Genomic DNA, 18,803 nt, shown 5'->3' with positions numbered 1-18,803 from the left:
CCCGTGCTGATTGAGTGGAGGGCTTAGCTGGAGAGAGATGCACAAGAAATGTTGGTGACACGCAGTTTCTTCAGCTCCCTGCCTACTGACAGGCCAATCCCTACACTTACTCCAGACACAGAGACAGTTAAAAGTACAGTATATAGAATCATAGAATCATAGAATGGGTTGGTTTGGAAGGGGACCTCAAAGATTATCTAGTTCCAACCCCTCTGCCATGCACAGGGACACCTTCCACCAGACCAGGTTGCTCAAAGCCCCATCCAATCTGGTCTTGAACACCTCCAAGGATAAAGCATCCCCAGCTCCTCTGGGAAACCTATTCCAGTGGCTCACCACCCTCACAGTAAAGAATTTTTTCTTAATATCTAATCTAAACCTACTCTTTTTCAGTTTGAAGCCATTCCTCCTTGTCCTGCCACTACACGCTCTTGTAAAAAGTTCCTCTCCAGCTTTCTTGCAGGCTCAGGTACTGGAAGGCCTCAATTAGGTCACCCTGAAGCCTTCTTTCTTCCACGCTGAACAAAACCAATTGTCTCAGCCTTTCCTCACAGGAGAGGTGTTCCATCCCTCTGACCATCTTGGTGGCCTGCTCTGGACTTGCTATAACTGAATGTCACACATTTTGTTTCCATTCTACTTCACTAGATGCTATAATTTGTGAAGGGGAAAGGATGACAGAGAGTCCAAGCTCTTTCTTTTCTGAAGCTTTAGTCCAGATCTGTAACTACTTGTCTTCCACTGGGAATTTCTCAGTCCCCTACTGGCTCATGTGGCAGCACTCACGCAATGCACTAGATATGCCAAAGCTCACAGTCCTAATTGTATTCTAACATGTGTGGATAACATGGTTGCATTTGCTCCTGTGAACCTAAGACATTTGCCATGATATTTAAGCCCAAGCACACCCAGCATCAAAACTCCACAAGCAGGAGGAGCAGTGCTTAAACTGAATTTCTAAAATTTGTATTAATACATACATATTTCTAAACATAAAAGCTAATTTAGACAGAGGGCATGACTTACTGTTTCATACTTATTCAGCTGTGCTATCAAAACTCACAAGTAGGAGCTTGACTTTTTTAAGCAGGTACCTTGATTATACATAGTAAAGAAAACAGAAAAAGCAGTGTTTCATAAACCAGGAAACACCCCACCAGCAAATCAAACCCATGTTATCTGTCCCTCAATTCAAAACTGGTATCTTAGCATGTTCCAAATAAAAGGGCAGTTGCGATATTTTTAAGGTACAGGGGATTAAATTCAAGCCTATCGAGAGGACTACTCCACAGACAGGACATAACAGGGACTGTTTGTCATGACGAGAAAGACAGTCTTGGAAAAATCTTAATTCTAGTAGATACACTAGGCATTACCACAGGCATTACCATGTTTTGTTTTGTCTACAAGATGTTTGTCATTGGAGAATGTGATACAAATGTGATGGCATTAGTCTTACTTTCCAGGCAGACTTACAGTTCATCCTCTGACGGAGCACACTGAAATAATCTAATACGGACTGCAACCAAGAGAGATGAAAATAACAAGTAGCAAAAAAGGGGCTTGAATGTCCAAGACCAAGGTAATTGGGAAAAGGCCTACATCGTCATATCAAAAAGCAGCTAGCAGCTTGTGGTCCAGCACAGAGAACCTCAGGCATAGACATCACCCACATATATAATGACATTGCAAGACATTTCTGGACTGATCAGACACTAGTTAACTTTGCTCCACTGTCATCATTCAACTGCATAGTAGGAAGAAAAAGTTCAAATTTTGGTTACATACTGAGGAAAAGAATAAGTTTCTTGAATGATAAAGGAGAAAGGCAATATCAAGTGTCTTGAAACACTAATACACTAGATGACCCAAAGGTTTGTCATATGGATTTGTCCTAGTTTCAGCCGGGCTAGAGTTTATTTTCTTTTCAGTAGCTGGTATGGTGTTTTGGATTTAGTAGAAGAATAATGATAACACAGTGATGTTTTAGTTATTGCTCAGTAGTTCTTACTCTAGATTAAATATTTTTCATGTTCCCACGATCTGCCAGCAAGCAAGCATGAAAGAATATGGGAGGGAGCATAACAGGGACAGGTGACATGAACTGGCCAAAGGGATATTCCATAAATAGAGCAACTTCATACTCAGTATATAAACTGGGGGTAGTTGTCCAGGAGGGGTCAATCACTGCTGGCAGAAGAGTGTTGAGCATCGGTCAGTGAGCAGTTGTATTTTTCCTCTTTGGTTTCACAGAACCACAGAACATTCTGAGTTGGAAGGGATCCACAAGTATCCTCAAGTCCAACTTTTAAGCAAATGGCCTGTAAGGGATCAAACCCATGACCCTGATGTTGTTAGCACCATTTTCCAACCAACTGAGCTAGTTTTTATCTCTCTTTCTTTCTTTCTTTTTCTTTCTTTCTTTTCTTTTCTTTCTTTTCTCTTTTTTTTATTTTAAGTATTATTTTTGTTATTAGTATCACTACTAGTAGTAATGATAGTATAATATTTTATTTGGTTTGAATTTTTGAACTGTTTTTATCTTGACCCTCAAGGTTCACTTTTTTCCCCTATCAGGGAGGGCCAGGGGATGAGTGAGAGGCTGCACACTACTTAGTGGCCAGCTAGGGTTAAACCACGGCAGGCTTCCTCAAGTATTCCTCCTTTATTTTGTTGGACCCACTTCCACAGCCAATCAGGACAAGCAAAACACCTTTGACATCTTCGTCTTTCAGTGAGAGAGGAGTTCAAAGAGAAGCTGTGTGTCTGTGGGCGTGCATACGCATGCAAGACATAGGGACACTCGCTGGCTCTCCCACCACGCCGTGGGAGCTCTGTGCTCACCGGGAGCGGGGAGGGGCTGCGGAGAAGCTGGTGCCTGCCGTGGTGCCTGCCTCCTACCTTCGGATTTGAATAAACAGGTTCGAGGGAGAGAGAGTCCCGGTGACACCCGCCCTGCCTCCTGCTCCTCGCCGCACTGAGCTGACCCTCAAAGCAGACCCCGAATGCACCCCTAGCCGAGCTGCCAGAGCCACGCAGTTAGGGAAGGACAGACCCATCCCTCTTCATCATAGTGTGCAGCCACAACGTCATGCGGCCAGCTCCAGCGGCGCTCAGCGCCATGACCGCGCTGACACTAGGTGGGGCCCTCGGCCAGAGGGACCGAGCTGGGACGGGGAGAGGAGCCCGGGGTCACAGCGTCGCGTTCTCTCCTGTCCCCCTCCCAAAATCCACCCAGTATTCGGCTGAAACAGCGCCAGACTGCCTTATTTTATGTGAAGACGAGGCCATGTTTTGATGTCTAGGTCATGTTATGCAAGACCGCGTTTACTTTAGGTAATTGTTTGAATAACACGTTACACTGTCTGAATAATATATGTTACAGTAATTTGCGACTCACTCTGTCTCCTGTAATCTCGGCTCAGGGATGCATTCAGAGACAGTTGCAACTCCAGACATTTGGAAGGGGAAAGTATAACCCATTTCCCAAGGAACTCTCAAATATCTTGTACACACAGTTCACATTTTCAACTGAACCGGTAGTTTTCCAATTTAAGGAGGAGAAGGGAGCCTTGGGATGAAGGACTGGAGTCACTGGTTCTTTAGCATCAGTGATTTTTTTTGGGGTGCTGTTGAAAGAAAAAAGCAATTGGAGTTCTTTCAGGCACTAACTTTAATCAGCTGCAAATTAATTAAGACCAAGTCATAGTAACTAGGTGTTGGCTTGCACTTTCAGGTCTCAAAGTGTGTAAAAACATTGGAGGTGTGGTGCTGTGAAGGAGGTGAGGAACCACACTAGAGCCACTAAGAGCAGGATGGTGGTGATTGTACTGCCTCTTGCCGTACCCAACACCATAGTTATTTCTCCTGTTGCCAGCCCAGTGGGACAACAGAAAAAGTGAAGTCTGTTAAAACAGCACAGAGCAATGGTGGCCAAATCAGGAAATATATGAATGCCAGACAATAATTTGACAGGTAGGGTGTTTGCTTGAGTTTTAATATGTTAAAAAATATACCAGTCACCTGGGAATTAGTCACAGCTTTTCGTAAATTTACACCGCACAAGTCTGCTAAAATCTCATGTGGTGAACTTTCAGGAAGAGGAGTGAGGCATGAGCACAGCCAGACAGTGAGACCAGCCCCTTTCACCTCCTGACTCCTGGTATAGATCACACTGTTCCCTTTTCAAGGCAATGGCAATGTGGGCATAGACTCTGATAGCTCAGGCTTAGGCATGGGAAAGCACCACTCCCCAGAAGCCATTGAAGGTCAGAAATTATCCCTTCCCTCCTCCCTCCCTGATTATGTGTTTCAAAGTTCTGCAAAACAACCCCAAATCCAGCCCAATTCCCACTCGTTCACAAGGCCTGCAGTGATTGATGCCTGTATTGGGTTCACCCAACATAGGTGAGAATAGCAGAAGGAGGTATGTGTGAGTGAGCAGAACTAATCCCCTCTTTGAAGCCTTAGAAATACTATCACCTATTCTTTATTGTATTTATATTTTGGGGAAACATTCAAAACAAATTAACTTCTCCCCCACAACCCCTTGTCCCTGATAATTAACTATTTGGCAATAGAGATAAAAGAAGAAAAATGCATGTGGCCAAATGTTCCTTTTGTTTATACCTCTGCAGACTATTAGAAAACAAAAAAGCAACTACAGGAGAAAGAGCAAGGAAGAAAATGCATAATTTACACATAGCTGACCATAACTTTACACGTAGTCTAAAATGTAATAGCTGGCCTGCGATTTGGGCCAAATCTATGAAGGGTATTAAAGTTTCCTGAAAAGGGTTTTGCAGTAAGTGTGGAGCCATGCAGAATAATTTTCTGTAGTTTAGGAGCTGTTCCTCTTGAGAAAATGTTACTTTTCAATATGTATAATATGTAGCTGTACTAAACATTAAGCACTGCCCTCACTTTGCTAAGGCAAAAGGCAGGTTGAAGGTGAAAACCCACTGATTTCTGTTACCATAGAAGCTGCCAGCTGTGCAACATTAACAGCTTTGAGCACTCTCCTGTTCCCAGTCAGTGAGTCAAGAGATTAACATGCAGAGGTTGAGAAACAGAAACCTACATTTTTATTGCAGCACTCCCTCAGGTACAATACTCCATCAGGATTGCTTCTGCACTCCTTGTCACATCGGTCATGTAGCCCTTATAAATGACAAAAACATCAACATTTGACAAGTAGAAAGGAAGTATGTCTCTCTGTATTTCTGAGTATTTCAATGTCTCTTTTATATTTTTCTGTATATAGTGAATTTTATCTCACTCTTTCTGGTTTATATTCACTGTGACAAGAAGGAATCTCAGCAATGTGCAGGCAAGGCAGAGGGACTATGCTCAAAAGAAAGATGTTTCCGAAAGTGGGTTTGAGCTTCGCTGCATGCAACAGAGAGGGAAAGTTTCTATCAGCTACCACAAGTGCCTTCACCATCATGTTGCTGCCACACTGCTCACTCTCACAGTGCCTTTCTTCTGTGACACATACCCACTCCTGAGGGGGCTGCAGCCCCCAAGATGAGATGTGTACTGCTGGCAGACGTGTCAGATGTGCTCACCTTCCTTGGAGAGAGCAGCTTCTCCTGAGCCTGCACACCTCCCTGCCTGAGCAGGGACTTGGAAGCACAAGACTTGGAAGAAAGAATAGACTTCATTGTGTCTGAAATTCTGCTTTCTCACTGTTCTTCAACCTTTTGCTGACTCATGTATTTACTGCCTTTAGGGAAAAGAAGGGTAATTATCACAAGATTTCTGGTTTTGTCTAGGTGTTGCAGACAAGAAAGTTGGAATGTATGAAGTCTATAGACTCAGAAATATGACAGATGGAAAGAACCCAAGCAGTGTTTACCTTAGGTCTCACAACATTTTTTGTGACAGTGGCTTGCTCAGGGTTATCTCAGAATTGTCCTGAGCTTTTCAGGGAAACTTTGTTCCTGAAGGCAGTCACAGTTCAGCTATTGAAAAGCTATAGCCTCTCTCTCAGATAGAAAAAATTAGAAACAAAATCTTATACTATATGCTCTGGTAAATACTATGTTCTGCTCTCCTATTTACAGGGCACTGAAGCTTTTTAAGAATTTTCAGATAAAAGCAATTAAATCCTTGTAGCACTTAACTTTATCCCTTAAGGACAGGGAAAAATCTTCCTTGGGTTAGAGGGCAAAGCAGGGATGTAATCTTGCAAAGGTTCCCACTATCTATTTCAGTTTAATCTCCTGCACAGCTTGCAAAGACATAAAGTACCAAACCACACTCCCAAGGTTCTGTAAATACTTTTTTTCTGTTGCGGCTTCAGGAAAGCCTGGTCTCTGGCAGCAGACCTTCTTAAAGTACGTCTCACTCCATAAATGCCAAGTCTTTCTGTACATAGAGGATTCCATCCTCTACATGATCTGGTTACTGATAGTGATCTAAGGGTTTGATCCTTCACTTAAGGTCAGGATTCAGCCTGTATGCAAACATGCTTGGCAACTAGCTGTGGCTATGGCTCTCAAGCACTGCTGCTATTGTGGAAATTATTGAAATTAATCTCTAGTGAGGGACACAATTATTAACCAAGATTCCTGTTGCAGCAGGCATGCAACAGCCTGCAGGGAGTTGCTGAGTCATGCATGAAATCTGCCTGTGACAGTGCAGAATGCTGCAGGGAGCACATTAACAAAACACCATTTAGGATGAAAAGACTTTGTTATTTTCCCATGGCAGACTACTGTAAGAATGTTAAAATACTGTATTAAGATATTTATTAAAGGGAAGGGAGAAGAATGATGCTTCAGAGTTATATGTCCACTAAAATTGAAGTTTAGATAGTATGCATTCAGAAATAATTTTATTTTCCAGTAATGACAATATGCAATATCACGTAAGAAATGAAATTGAAAAATTGATCTTATTCTTCAAATACAGGATAGCTTCAATATTAAAATTAACATATAAATTTAGCATCAATCTTATTTCCCCACTCACATCTGCTGAGTAAATGCACATAAAGAATGAATCACTGAAACAGTATACTGAGAGAATCAAAGTCATTTTTCAAAGATGTCAACACAAATGTGAAGTGAGCCTGTTCACCAAGCATACAACGAATGTTGCAGAGGTGGCCCTTCAGACCAATAAGGAGGGCAAGTCAGGGACCCCCGGGGAAGCATCACAACCACCAGCAAGAGCAAGGCAGGGGATATTTTGGGCAGGACATCCCCATTTCTTACCCCTGCTCCTGTTCTGCCTATTCTCTTGTCTACAGTTACGTGAGCTACTGGAGGATATGAACATCGCGTTAGGGCTCTCTGTAGCATTGTTATTGTTTACATAGCTGTCGGCCCTTAACCATGTTGTCACATCTAGAGATTAACTAGGGGGTTTTAGTAGTGTGCCTCTGGGGCAGCAACCAGCCTCTGTAGAGCCCTCCGCACCAGTCTCTGGGACCTGGACAAGCAGAGCCAAGAGCAGAGAGAGTGAGCTCTGGGCATTGCCCAGAGAGTAGACAATGAATTCACCCATCTGATGGGAGAAAAAGCAGTCCCCGGGCATCCCAGAGAGGCTCCTAGGTGGCTCCTCAGCCAGGAGCAGGAGCTGTGCAGAGGCTGAAGATCTCTTGCTCCAAGAATGCCACAGCTGCTCTAGCACCCAAAAAAAGACCCAAGAGAAAAAAAAAAAAAGGGCAAAAAAAAAAAAACCCAAACAAAAAACCACAACACGAAACACCAAACAAAAATACCCCAACACCTCTTTGGATCCTGGGCTTCAGCAGAGACCTCACCAGGCTCAAACCATCTTTCTTGATGCTTTCAATTCTTTTTGTCCTCAGGAGGCTTCTGAGCATCAATACGTTAAGCTTCAGCCCTCCTCACCTCCGCGTCCTCCCTTCCTCAGCACAAAGTATTTGCTCCGTCACGAGGCTACCCTTGTTCACCACAAGATGGAGCTGGGAAAAGCAAGGTGTGGGGTGCCCCACCCGAAGGCCTTTCCCCGGACCCCGGAGGCGTGGAAATCTCGGGATGCTGTACCCCGCAGGGGCTCCACAGGCTCAGGATCAGCCCCGCCGCTGCCAGCTGCGGTGACACGGCTGTCACTGACCTCGGTGAAGGCACGGCCTGAGCCAGGGTGCCAGTTCTGGGGTGGCCACTGTGGGCCCTGACGATGGGGCACGCAGGGCTCCAGCGGAAAGGGGGCTCCCTCACCCCGCGGTTGCCCACTCTGAGAGGGTGGGAGTGGGTGGGCAGTCCCCACCAGCACAGCAGAGGTCTGTGGAACAGGTCCCAGCATTGTGTGGGCAGAAAAAGTTCCTGCCAACACAGTAAGGGATCCTTAAAAAACATATTTGCCTGTAGTGCCAGCCTGGAAAATATAGCTGGGTGAGCAAAGCAACATCTCTAAAATACCACTGCAGGCCAATCAGTATTTCTTAAAAAATTAATCTTCTGGATACCATTTTAGCTATTTTAGCAATATTTTATTGCATGGCCAAACAAAAATTATTGTTCAACATGAGAACTTGCATTTCTTATTTTGAACAGAGATACATTTACTTTATTTAAAAAAAAAAAAAAAGTAATTGTGAGTTGAGTCAAGTTTAATACCAGACAAGGATCATTTTAACTTGTTTCCTTTTTCAGAACACAACTTATCAAAAGGGATAAAATTTTAAAAAATCATACCACCGAATCTGCATTTTTAAGCACAAGTGTGATAATAGTTCACTCCACTTTAGCCGTGGTCAGCCTTCTTTGAAAGGTGTGTCACAGTTCCAAGATGCCAAAATTCTGTTCTCTGAAAGCCTGCAGGCCATAGTGTTTATGAGCTGTCTAAGGTGCCACTGTTCGGTCTTTCTGCTGAAGATGATTCAACTTCTGTAGCAAAACAAACAAAAAACCAAAACACAAAAAAACCCCCAAACTAAAACCCATGCAGATTTCATTTAATATACAGGGATGCCTATACAAAGGTTTCTGCAAGAAGGAAACCCGCTCAAAATCAGAGCTCCTGGACCTAACTGCTCTTATCTAGCCTTTGACACTTAATTTCTCTGCGGTCTTGTAGCACACCATTTCACTACCTCATGCCTTTCTGTTTGCAACATCAAATATATTTTACTTATTACTTTTATCTCTGGAGTAGCTGTAAGGTGAATTTGTTTACAAGTTCCACGTGAATGCAGGCAAATCTGTCAGGACAGAATTGAAATTCTGCATTCAGGAAAATTTTAGATGCTTTCACATTTACACTTCCGTAAAAGAATCTATTTATTTTCTTTCCCCCCTTCCCCTGCTTTGCTCTGTAGCATTACCAATAAAATGCTTTTCTGAAGAGCTTGGAAAGTTACGCAAGAAAAAGTATCTTTCTGTTCATTTATCCCCTAAGGAAAACAAAATCATTATTTTATTCTCCTTTCTGTGCGTGTTCAGTACCTTGATAAAATGAAAGATTCACTGTGTGCATGAGACTTGTGAAACAAGAAATACCAAATGAGAAGACAGACATTCATATCAACAATGACACTGGATAACATGCCTGATATGTGTATAACAGTTTTAAAGCGCATCTGCTTTAGGGTTTAACTTCAGGGCAGCCTCAACATGTTTTTGAAATGTGGGACTCATCCATACACCTGAAGGCCTGACAGTCATTTCATCTGCATTCAGAGCTGTGTTTTGTACAAGTCACTTGTCAAGCATATGTTGTCAGTTGTGAGCAGTTGAAAAAATGGCACTAGAACCTTAACGAACTTCTAAGTGAACAGTTAACTTAGTGGCATTCCTCATCAGAAGCAATTCCTAATGTTACTCAGACACACGTAAGATATGCAGTGTAATCAATGCATGCAATCATGCAATAAATTGTTCAAACCAATACTTTTCTACATTTAGGGAAGTTGCCATTTGGCTAAATATTATTTTAAAGAAAGGCCTGCTATTACATTCTATTTCCTTTTTTTTCTACTTCTACAGTATAGGAAAAAAAAGATGCTTCTGAAGCACTGGGAGAGCCTTTTGTTTTCTGCTTTCTGTGACTGTAGCAAGCTCTACTTTACTCAGCTGAGCTTGGAAGTGTCTGCAGTACATACTCAAGATCTCAGCTTCCCTGATGACAACATTTGCCTAATCTCAGTTGCAAACTACTAGGCAGGGAAGCAGAACCCAGACTTGGAAAAAGAGGCTTCCCTTGACTGCAGTTGCTGGAGCTGGACATTTTAACCCTGCCTGAGGATTAATCAGCTCTCTGTCTTCAGAATGTATTTGCCCAGTATAAATGACATAAACCAAGATCATGATCTTAGTTTATTTTTCTAGAGTCCTTAGCATGCTACATTAACCTGACAATGCTTAATCTGGTGTTCATTTCACAATACACTTCATGCAATTCACAGCTGTAATTGGTTTTACACTGACATTACACATTTCGACCTAGCCATGGGAAAAGAATAACTCTTAATAATATTTCTCTGAAAAGTGTCCAAGCTCAAACGGCACAGAAGGAGCTCATATTAGTCGCATGTGCATATTTCTTTCTTCTGCTTTTTCTTTCACTGCAAGAATGATCACTGGCATAAAATTATAAGTTCCTTGTTTTCGTCCATTTGCAATTGAATTATGTTTATTTGATTTCTTATGTCCTGAGGAGTTCTCTCTTATAAAACAGCATTCAAGTATTCTAGTTTAACATCCCCATTTTTCTGTTAAGGAACAAAGTAGACCTTGGGCTTCTGTTTCCATTATGAGCCTTCCAGAGTCCCATAACCAATAGCCATAAAGTCTTCCTTTGTAATACAGACTCAGCACTAAAGCCAGAGTATTGCTATTTGGCATTATCCAGTGAAGTGCAAGAAATTAAAAAAAGTTATGTCTTTATTGCTATAGTATAATACCAAGCAAAGTCACTTTTTAATACAATTGCAAGAGTTTCATAGAGTATGTGTCCCTCCTCTTAGGGGCCAGTAGTTCAGCTGCACTGTGAGTATCACTTAGCTATCACACATCAAATGTCAGTCTAAGAAGATGTGTTGAGTATTCTTGAGTCTGAAGAATCAGACCTTTCCTCATATTCATCTTCTGTGTAAATTGGTTGCTTAGACACAATAGGACACCCATCATCAGGAATCGAGATCCTAGGATCCTCTGAGGAGCGGGAAGGAAGTACAGGTGAGCTTCGGAAAACTGTGGTTGTGTTGCTAGAGAAAGGACTGACATACTGGGACCGCAGCTGGTACTGCTGCTGCAGTGTCATGGTGTTCCACAGGGTGACATCATTGGGCAGGAACGGGCTGGACTGATTTCTTGCCAAAGTGTTCCTCAACATCAGCGGGTAGCGTGGTGGTTGAGGGAAAGGATGCTGCAGAGGTACAGCCAGAGGATTTGGCATGACATTACTGGAATCAGCAGAGAACCTTAGCGTGTCAGGAACCCTAAATGCTGAGCCCACAGACCACTTGGAAGATGAAATAGGGTAGGAACTCAGCGTGTGTTCAAAAATGTGCCCGTTGGAAGGCAAAACAAGACCATCGGATTCTGCAGAAGTTCTCTCCCCACTGGCCAATGAAGACCGACTAGACAGGAGAACCTCCACAGCACTCACCAGATCACCACCACACCCCTTCAGGATCAACTCTAGCACAGCTGGCTTTTGATTAGGGAAGATCTTTTTCAAGACTTCAAGTGGGGGTCTGTTTGCTTTCAAACTAAATGGTAAAGAAACTGTCCCAGAAGGACCTTCTATCAGGAGGTGGTTCTGCTCTGGGTGGTACTTGGGGCTGTCTGGATGATTCTCTGTGCTCCCACCATTTTTCTGAACTGCATAACCGACCTCATCCACTGAAACAATTTCAGGGCTTTCAGGGGTGAAACAGCTTTTGGCTTTAGTCATGTCTGGGGAACTCCTTTGGTCTGTGTCTTTGTCGCTGTAGGTCTCAGCATTGTCTGCTCCACTGGCATCACCCAACCTCTCCTCATTCATGTCTGCAAAGAGAATTCAGAGAAGTTAATAAAAAACTGAAGCCAAAAGCTTTTACAGAAATTTGAGGATAGTGTCTTCTTAAAGTGAACAAAGAAGAATGGTGGGGGGAAAGAGCATTTTTCACAGAGATGCTGTAAAAATTAAGGTATCTTTGCAACATCTCATGAAGATAAAACTGCAAAAGAATAATGTTGCCTGGTCTAGGCCTTATAGGTATCTGTCACGTTTTGGCATGTGCAAGGAAAGAAGCTGTAGTCATTTTTCTGATGCATCAAATACACTGTATCAGTCGTCTCTCACTGATTACATGGCAGCAACACACCAGCCAAGTGCAAGCTTTCTCAGAGGAACCTGAGCACTTTCACATCATAATTCCTCACTAGCACCATCCCACTGTCTGTGAGATGGAGAGGGCACTTAGGGAGACCAAAATTCCCTCTGCAAGTCCAGCAGCGTTGGTGGAACCACTTCATCATGACTACTGGTTGAAGGTATAAAAAGTCTGCAAATACATCAGTGTATTCAAGCTTTGGCTCTGCAGAAATTGGTTCCTCCCACAGCACAGATTCTAGAAAAATCTGGTTTGAGAAGGACCTCTGGAAAGCATTTGGTCCAATACCCTGTTCAAAGCAAAAGCAACCTAAAATATAGAGTAGGTTGCTCATGTCCCTGCTTAGATGAGTTTTAAATAATTCCAAGGAGGGAGACCCCACAAACTCTCTTAGCGCTTGTTCCTGGTATCTTGCTTTTTATGTGCTAAACTAAGAAGGATAAGAGCTGAGTACAGGGCTGAAAACAAGCCCATTGACCATGCTGTCTCCAGGCAGACACTCGGAAATGGGAACACCCCATATCTCTGGTCACTTTGGTAATGCCTGACCTGAGTATATAATTGTTGTCAGCAAGAAGAAAGGAAGAAAGGTTGACAGTGCTTTCACAGCCTATGCACAAGGGAGTGCATAGGATTACTTGAGATTCTTCAGGGTTATTTCTTGAGAACACAGTTCTGGTGGCCTTCCTCATAGAGCACGATGATGGTATCCTTGAGAGGCATCAATGCATGGGGAAGGGATCATTGTTCAAGCTGCAGCTGACAAGAGCCTAATTTAACTGCACAGGGCAGTGCTTTTGAACACACATATGTGAAAAACTATCTGCAAAAAAAACCCCAATGCAATTATTTTCTTGGTTTCCCAAGTCCCTGGTTAACAGCCCAACTAGATAAAGAAGCTGTAAGAAGCAAGCAAAGGTTCCTAAAATGTGCTGATGAACACCCCTGCCCAAGTGAGATGCAACCAGTTAGAGGTATGCAAGAACCTTAGCCTCACTGCTCACCACCTCCTGCCTCTCTCTCGCCCCATTAACAGGCAGAGCATCTCCCCATGCAGTGGAATAAGTTTAGTGTTTCACAGATCAGCTTGAGACAAAGTCTATTAATGCAATTTCCCATCTTGAGAGAGAAAGAAGTCAAGGTCTGAGCAAGCCCACGCTGAGCCAGAAGCCACTATGCTCACCAGAATGGGAGCTATAAATAAGTATGAGATCCCGGCAGAGCACAGCCTAACAGTGTGAGTATGCCAAAAAGTTCTCCTCGTGAGGATTGTGGTACCTGGCAGAAATGATGGGTCATCCTACAAAGCTGTGGGACTGGGATGTGGAAGATAAGCATGTAGCTGATGTGGACTGCTAGTTTGGGATGTGGAAGATAAGCATGTAGCTGAGGAATACAGCTGAGGAACTTAGTCGCCCTAATGAAGATCTCTTTTAGCAGGATAGCCTGGCTTTGGTACTTGTTTTTATATTGGTTATGCTCTTTGTCCAGGGCAAACAGAGAACCATAACTTTGCATGTTGCTACATTACAGAGAAGGCAATGTATGTATCCTCTCTCATATGCTCAATGTGTCAATCTTGCCTTAGCGGCCAAAGTGGAATGCACGAATTGTCTGCCAATAGCAAACTGGCAACATGCATCCTTTTGAGGATATGGTAAAACGCCGGCATAGCTCATCCATTATTTGAGAATACATGAGGCTCACACTACCTTTCCCTCCTAATCCCTTCACGTGTTCATAATTACGCAATTGTTACAAGAGAAGGGGCACTAAGAGTGATTCACATCTCAGTGAATGCACAGTTTATACACTGAAGGCTTACAGAGCAGTCTGAGGACATCTAACTACCGGTTCCTGTCTTAACAAAGTTAGAGAGGCAATTAGGGGAGATGATAGCCCTAATTTCCACATCAATAAGTTTCACTGTAGTACACAATATTACAAAATTAACTGAATGCAAATAGAGAGTATTTCAGAACTACCGCATTTTTACAGTGTATCTCTGTGGCATGAGAACAAGTACAACTAGGGAGAAAATACGTGCTTTACAAAAAAAAAAAATTAGATCAGATAAGATCTCTCTAATACATTCCCTGTTCCTTACAAAATATTATTTTCAAGATATTTTAGATTTGTTCAATTTTCAGTATTCTTAAAAATATCCTTAGGAGGCTTGCCTAAAAAATTTTCTCCAAATTCTGAAAACTTATCCCCTCTGAAGTTTGCATCTTTATCATCACGAGACCGCGCAGAGCCCGATTCTTAGCCTTTGCACAAGGACAGTCTCCTCGTACAGCACGGATCACAGCGGCGCATCTCAGAGGGCTGTTAGACTTACAGGGACAGACCTGGAAAACGAGATTGCGGTGATTTAAATCGAAGTGCTGTTATTAACACATGGAGAATTACCCTCCGTTGGCTAACACTGAGCATGGACGCTGTTGTATTTTTCCCCTCTGCCTTTTCGAGAGCATTTCTGGATGCCGGTGTCAGGAGGCTTCATCCTGGGGCTGGGGCTGGTCTCATGGCAGCTCCCGCCGACCTGGCCGGCCCCGGTGCTTCCCTGTCTGTCAGGCTGTGTTCCAACTGCATTTTCCCCATGGGAACACTCCTTGCCCGCCACGCTGAGGGCGCGGAGAGGGCCAGGTGGAAGGCGCGTTCCAGGGACTGTCCCCAACCCTTCACGGGAACAGCCGCGACCGCGATTTTCGTTTGTTTAAAATTGGCACAAAATAGCAATCGTCAAACAAACAAAAATTAGGGAAGATACATTATAAATGTCCTTCTGTGGACACTAAATTGTAGGAATATTGCATGTGTGTATTAATAGCAAATGTTTATATTTTCAGGTACAAAAACAATTTCGTATTTAGAAAGCACAACCCGCTGCTCTTCACCAAAGCTTTTTTTTTTTTTTTTCTTTAATAACTTGTAAGCTTCACATAAAGATGTTCTGGGCTTCAAGAAAGAAATTTCGTTCTGGGATATTTTTCATCTGTGGGGTTTGGGTGTTGTGTTTTGTTCTGCGTGGGGTTTGATTTTTTTTGCTGTGGGTTTTTTTGTTGATGGTGGTTGGTTGGTTTGGTTCGGATTGGGTTTTTTTTTGGGGGGGGGGGGGCGTTCTGGATTTTAGTGAGGTTTTTGGTTTTGTTTAGGCGGTTTTGTATGTTTCTGTGGTTTTGGTTTTGGGGGTCGTATTTTTTTCTCTGTGTGTGTGTTGGGTTTTTTCCCCCCCAACACCTTCTATTTCAAGTTGCCTGCCTTCAAGTATTCACTTTGTGATCCCGGGGAAAATTAGGGGAACTGTTTTCATATTGATATAAATGATGGGGAGTATTCATAAAATAATATGTTTGCAGAGACAGATACAAACCTAGATCTACAGAGATGCAGTGCAAATACAGATACACATGAAACACAGAACTGTGGGAGAACTATGCATGCATTTACAGTAAAATACAAATTAATAAATAAAGCTGTTACAAATCTGGAGCAATATATACCCCAATTCTCCTTGACTATTTATACATTAAGGGTCATGAGTCAAATCTTGTAAAGACGCCAAATAAAAGTAATATGGATGAGAGAAGCTGTTCTCAATTCAATAACTTGTCTGGAAAACTTGGTCTAATACTTTGGAACAAATTTGTTTCCTCGATATTCCCACTGCTGACTCCCTGTTAAAACAGCTTGTTCTTTGATTGTTAGGACAGATTTTCTTGGATCTCAAAAGAATTTGCTGTTTTCCTTATTTGTATTCATAGAAAGGACTATACCAGAACTAGCATAAAAACATGAAAAGTTAAGGTCGTTGGTTTTTGGTGGGGTTTTTATTGGTTTGGGTTTTTGGGGGGGATTTTTTTGTTGGTTGGGTTGTGATTTTTTGTTTTGCTACCTGTTTGGAGGAAGGGGGGTGTTAGTTTGGTTTAGGTTATCGGAGTTTTTAAATTACTTTCACTTCAGGCTTTCATCCCTATCTTCAAAGGTCTAAGGTATTTTGTAGGAGATTAATCACTTTTCTCTAATACAGAGACAGCTGTGCTGCATTAAGAAGCTGGCTCTGATAATAAGCGACGACCCAATATGGCATTATATTGTTTATAAGCCTGGAAAACTACCACTAAGAGAAATGTGCTCATGTGGGCGAGGAAAGTTCATGAGCACGGTATCAGGAGGAGGGATCATCCTAGGTTAGCAGAGGCAGGTGCAATAGGGGTAGTTTCTATGTGCATCATTTGCACAGAACAGAACTTCACAACTGTCCCACCGAAATGACAGGATTTTATTCTGGCAGGAGTAAAAGCAGAGGGATCTGATTCTACCGTATGTCGGGAAATTTCCCCTCCGTAGTGAAAAACACCTTTCAGGAAATTAATGTCCTCGCGGTGGAAGGGGTGTGTGTGTTTGTGTGTTTGTTAGAGACGGGACAGACAAGGGGAACAAATAATTATATCCCCTGTTTTGACGACGATTTTAATTGAGGTAGTGGGGAGAAGGAAGTGAAAGCCCTGCCGCTCAGAACACGCAGGATAGTTAGAAATAAGTTGTGTGGTGACAGGAAGAACCATTTTCCACTTTGCTGTCACGCATCCACATGTTCATAAAAAGCGGGGGGAAAAACCCTCTGTAACAGTCGGGGATCGGGGACCACGGGGGTGACATCTGTGTAACCTGGACGGTTACACCCTCGGCGGTGCCGGGGTGCCCAAGTCCCCCCATCCCGGCCTCACTTCGGGAGGGGGCGGGGGCAGGCGCGACACTGAGGGCCTTGATTTATGGAGATCTCCTCCGTTATGTTCGGGGCTTTTTTGTTGTTGTTGTTGTTGTTGTTGTGTTTTGTTTTTTTTTTCCCTTCCGTAAAGCTGCTCGCAGAAAGTGCTGACTGGCTGGCAAGGAAGAATTTCTCATCAATACACTTTGATTGTATTTTGCAAACAAAATGCCTGTTGCTTGGTAACATTTCACTTGAGCCTGACCTTCCCCAAAAGTTATTGCTATCAGATTCGATTTACACTCTCCTCCTGTGATTACTGTAATCTTTTAAACTGGGAAGTTCATATATCAAGGGGAAGGAAAGTTGGGCGTGCAAGTTAATACCGTTCCTATCCGTCAGATTTATATCGTGCTGGCGGACAGGAACTTGTACTTTCTGAAAGAAGCCAAGGCGGCTTTTCATCCCCTTCCCTCCCCAATCCCTCGGCTTTACCGCCTCCACTTCTACGCAGGGAGGAGGCCCCGGCCAAGCGCCGCCGCGGATGCGGGTGGTGAAAAGACTCTGAGCTGGTGGGAGGCTACGGCCAGTGGAAATTTGGGCAAAGACCCCCAAAGCCCGGCCCAGGGGAACGGCCGACGGAACCAGGCGGAGGTGCAGGGGACAGGGGGGTCGGAGGGCAGGCAGGCGGTGCCAAGGGCTGGAGAAGAAGCGGGTCCCAAACCACCGGCATCCTCGCCACACTGACAGACTCAGCCGAGCCGCCGCCTCGGGGCCGGTGTTGTGTCTCCTCCAGAGTCGGAGGACAAAGCCCTGTGCCGGGGCTCCCACGGACGGTTCCGTGGCCGGGATGGCTCCATACCGCACACGGTAGCCCGTGGGTGAGAGCTCAGGGTTCGCCATTTCCCTCCCGGGGCACTGGGTAAAATTTCGTCAGTCTCCGCTTGTCTGCGGAGCGCACTAGGCTGCCAGCGGCCTGTCCGACGGGTATCTCCGTCGTGAAAGACTGTCGGCTCCCGCTCAGACACCGGGCGGGGACTGGGACAGCAGTTCCGGAGCGTTAGTTTTGCTTCCAGAAGTGTTTATTACCGACAGGTCGCACTCACAAGGTGCCGGTTGCGGGCGGTGGTTTCAGCAACCCCGACCTGCCACAAGCAGCCCCAGACGCGACCCGGAGCGCAGGAGGACTGGATTGCCCGGTTCATCCCCTACCACCACCTCACTTCTTCCGGTCATCCTTGCTCCACAGAAATTCCCTAGCTCCCAGCGCCGCTTTTAGTCCGAGGCACTCTCTGGAGGTTTTGTCCTGGACGAGGCCCCGCAGCCCCGACGTCCGGGGTGGGGGAAGCCAGGGAGCGACTCCAGCCGGCTAAGGGGACCGGGAGCGGCAGAAGGACGTGCGGTTGTGACCCACGTGGGATCAAAAGCGGCACGTCGGGGAGCCGGTTGGCAGCGGCGACGTTCGCCGGCCTCCTCCGCTGGTCTCGGCGGCCGCGATCCTGGCCGGGCGCTGTGTGGCTCCTTGCTTTTTATAGAGGGACAAAGTGCACCCGCCGAGCTGCCTCTCCATTCCCTTCCCACCGCGCCCGTCGGGAGGAAGGGAAAGCCCTCGCCTTTCTTCGTCCCGGCCCCACCCCTCGAGACCCGCCCGTCGGGGTCTGTCCCGGCCCTCCCTTTCCCTCCTGCCCCGGTACCGCGGCGCCCTGCCCGGCCCGGCCCGGCCTCACCTGCCTTGGGGAGCGGCCCCGGGAGCGCGGGGGGCGGCTCGGTGGCCCAGCGCAGGGCGGCGGCGGCGGC

General features: G+C 44.7%; 1 protein-coding gene and 1 long non-coding RNA gene across 3 annotated transcripts; one reads left to right on the top strand and one right to left on the bottom strand.

Annotated features, from left to right (window-relative positions):
• The first annotated feature begins 3,232 nt into the window (after nucleotides 1-3,232).
• LOC113943381 lies at nucleotides 3,233-8,003 on the top strand. 2 transcript variants are annotated; one of them, XR_003526301.1, is made up of 3 exons: nucleotides 3,233-3,336; nucleotides 3,737-3,975; nucleotides 7,820-8,003. It is a non-coding gene; the product is annotated as an uncharacterized LOC113943381 (long non-coding RNA). The 2 variants fall into 2 exon arrangements; XR_003526300.1 differs by lacking the exon at nucleotides 7,820-8,003 and adding an exon at nucleotides 5,775-6,019.
• Nucleotides 8,004-9,774: 1,771 nt separating this feature from the next.
• DMRT3 (doublesex and mab-3 related transcription factor 3) lies at nucleotides 9,775-17,909 on the bottom strand. Its single transcript, XM_027634576.1, has 2 exons — nucleotides 17,393-17,909; nucleotides 9,775-11,963 (listed from the first exon to the last, which is right to left on the bottom strand). Exons 1-2 carry the CDS (start codon nucleotides 17,907-17,909, stop codon nucleotides 10,999-11,001), a joined length of 1,482 nt encoding a protein of 493 aa, XP_027490377.1. The 3' UTR covers nucleotides 9,775-10,998.
• Between the last annotated feature and the right edge of the window lie 894 nt (nucleotides 17,910-18,803).

This window comes from Corapipo altera, unplaced genomic scaffold (genome assembly GCF_003945725.1).
Source record: "Corapipo altera isolate COAL_440 unplaced genomic scaffold, ASM394572v1 61411, whole genome shotgun sequence".
Lineage (NCBI taxonomy): Eukaryota > Metazoa > Chordata > Aves > Passeriformes > Pipridae > Corapipo > Corapipo altera.
This window is presented reverse-complemented; position numbering and strand designations above follow the sequence as displayed.

Bases quoted from the DNA above. Each gene is read 5' to 3' on its own strand.
- DMRT3 (XM_027634576.1), bottom strand. From the start codon at position 17,909: ATGGCGAACCCTGAGCTCTCACCCACGGGCTACCGTGTGCGGTATGGA. The intron at 11,964-17,392 runs GTATTAACTTGC...TTCTCTTTGCAG, and splicing joins AAATCTGACGGATAGGAACG to ACATGAATGAGGAGAGGTTG.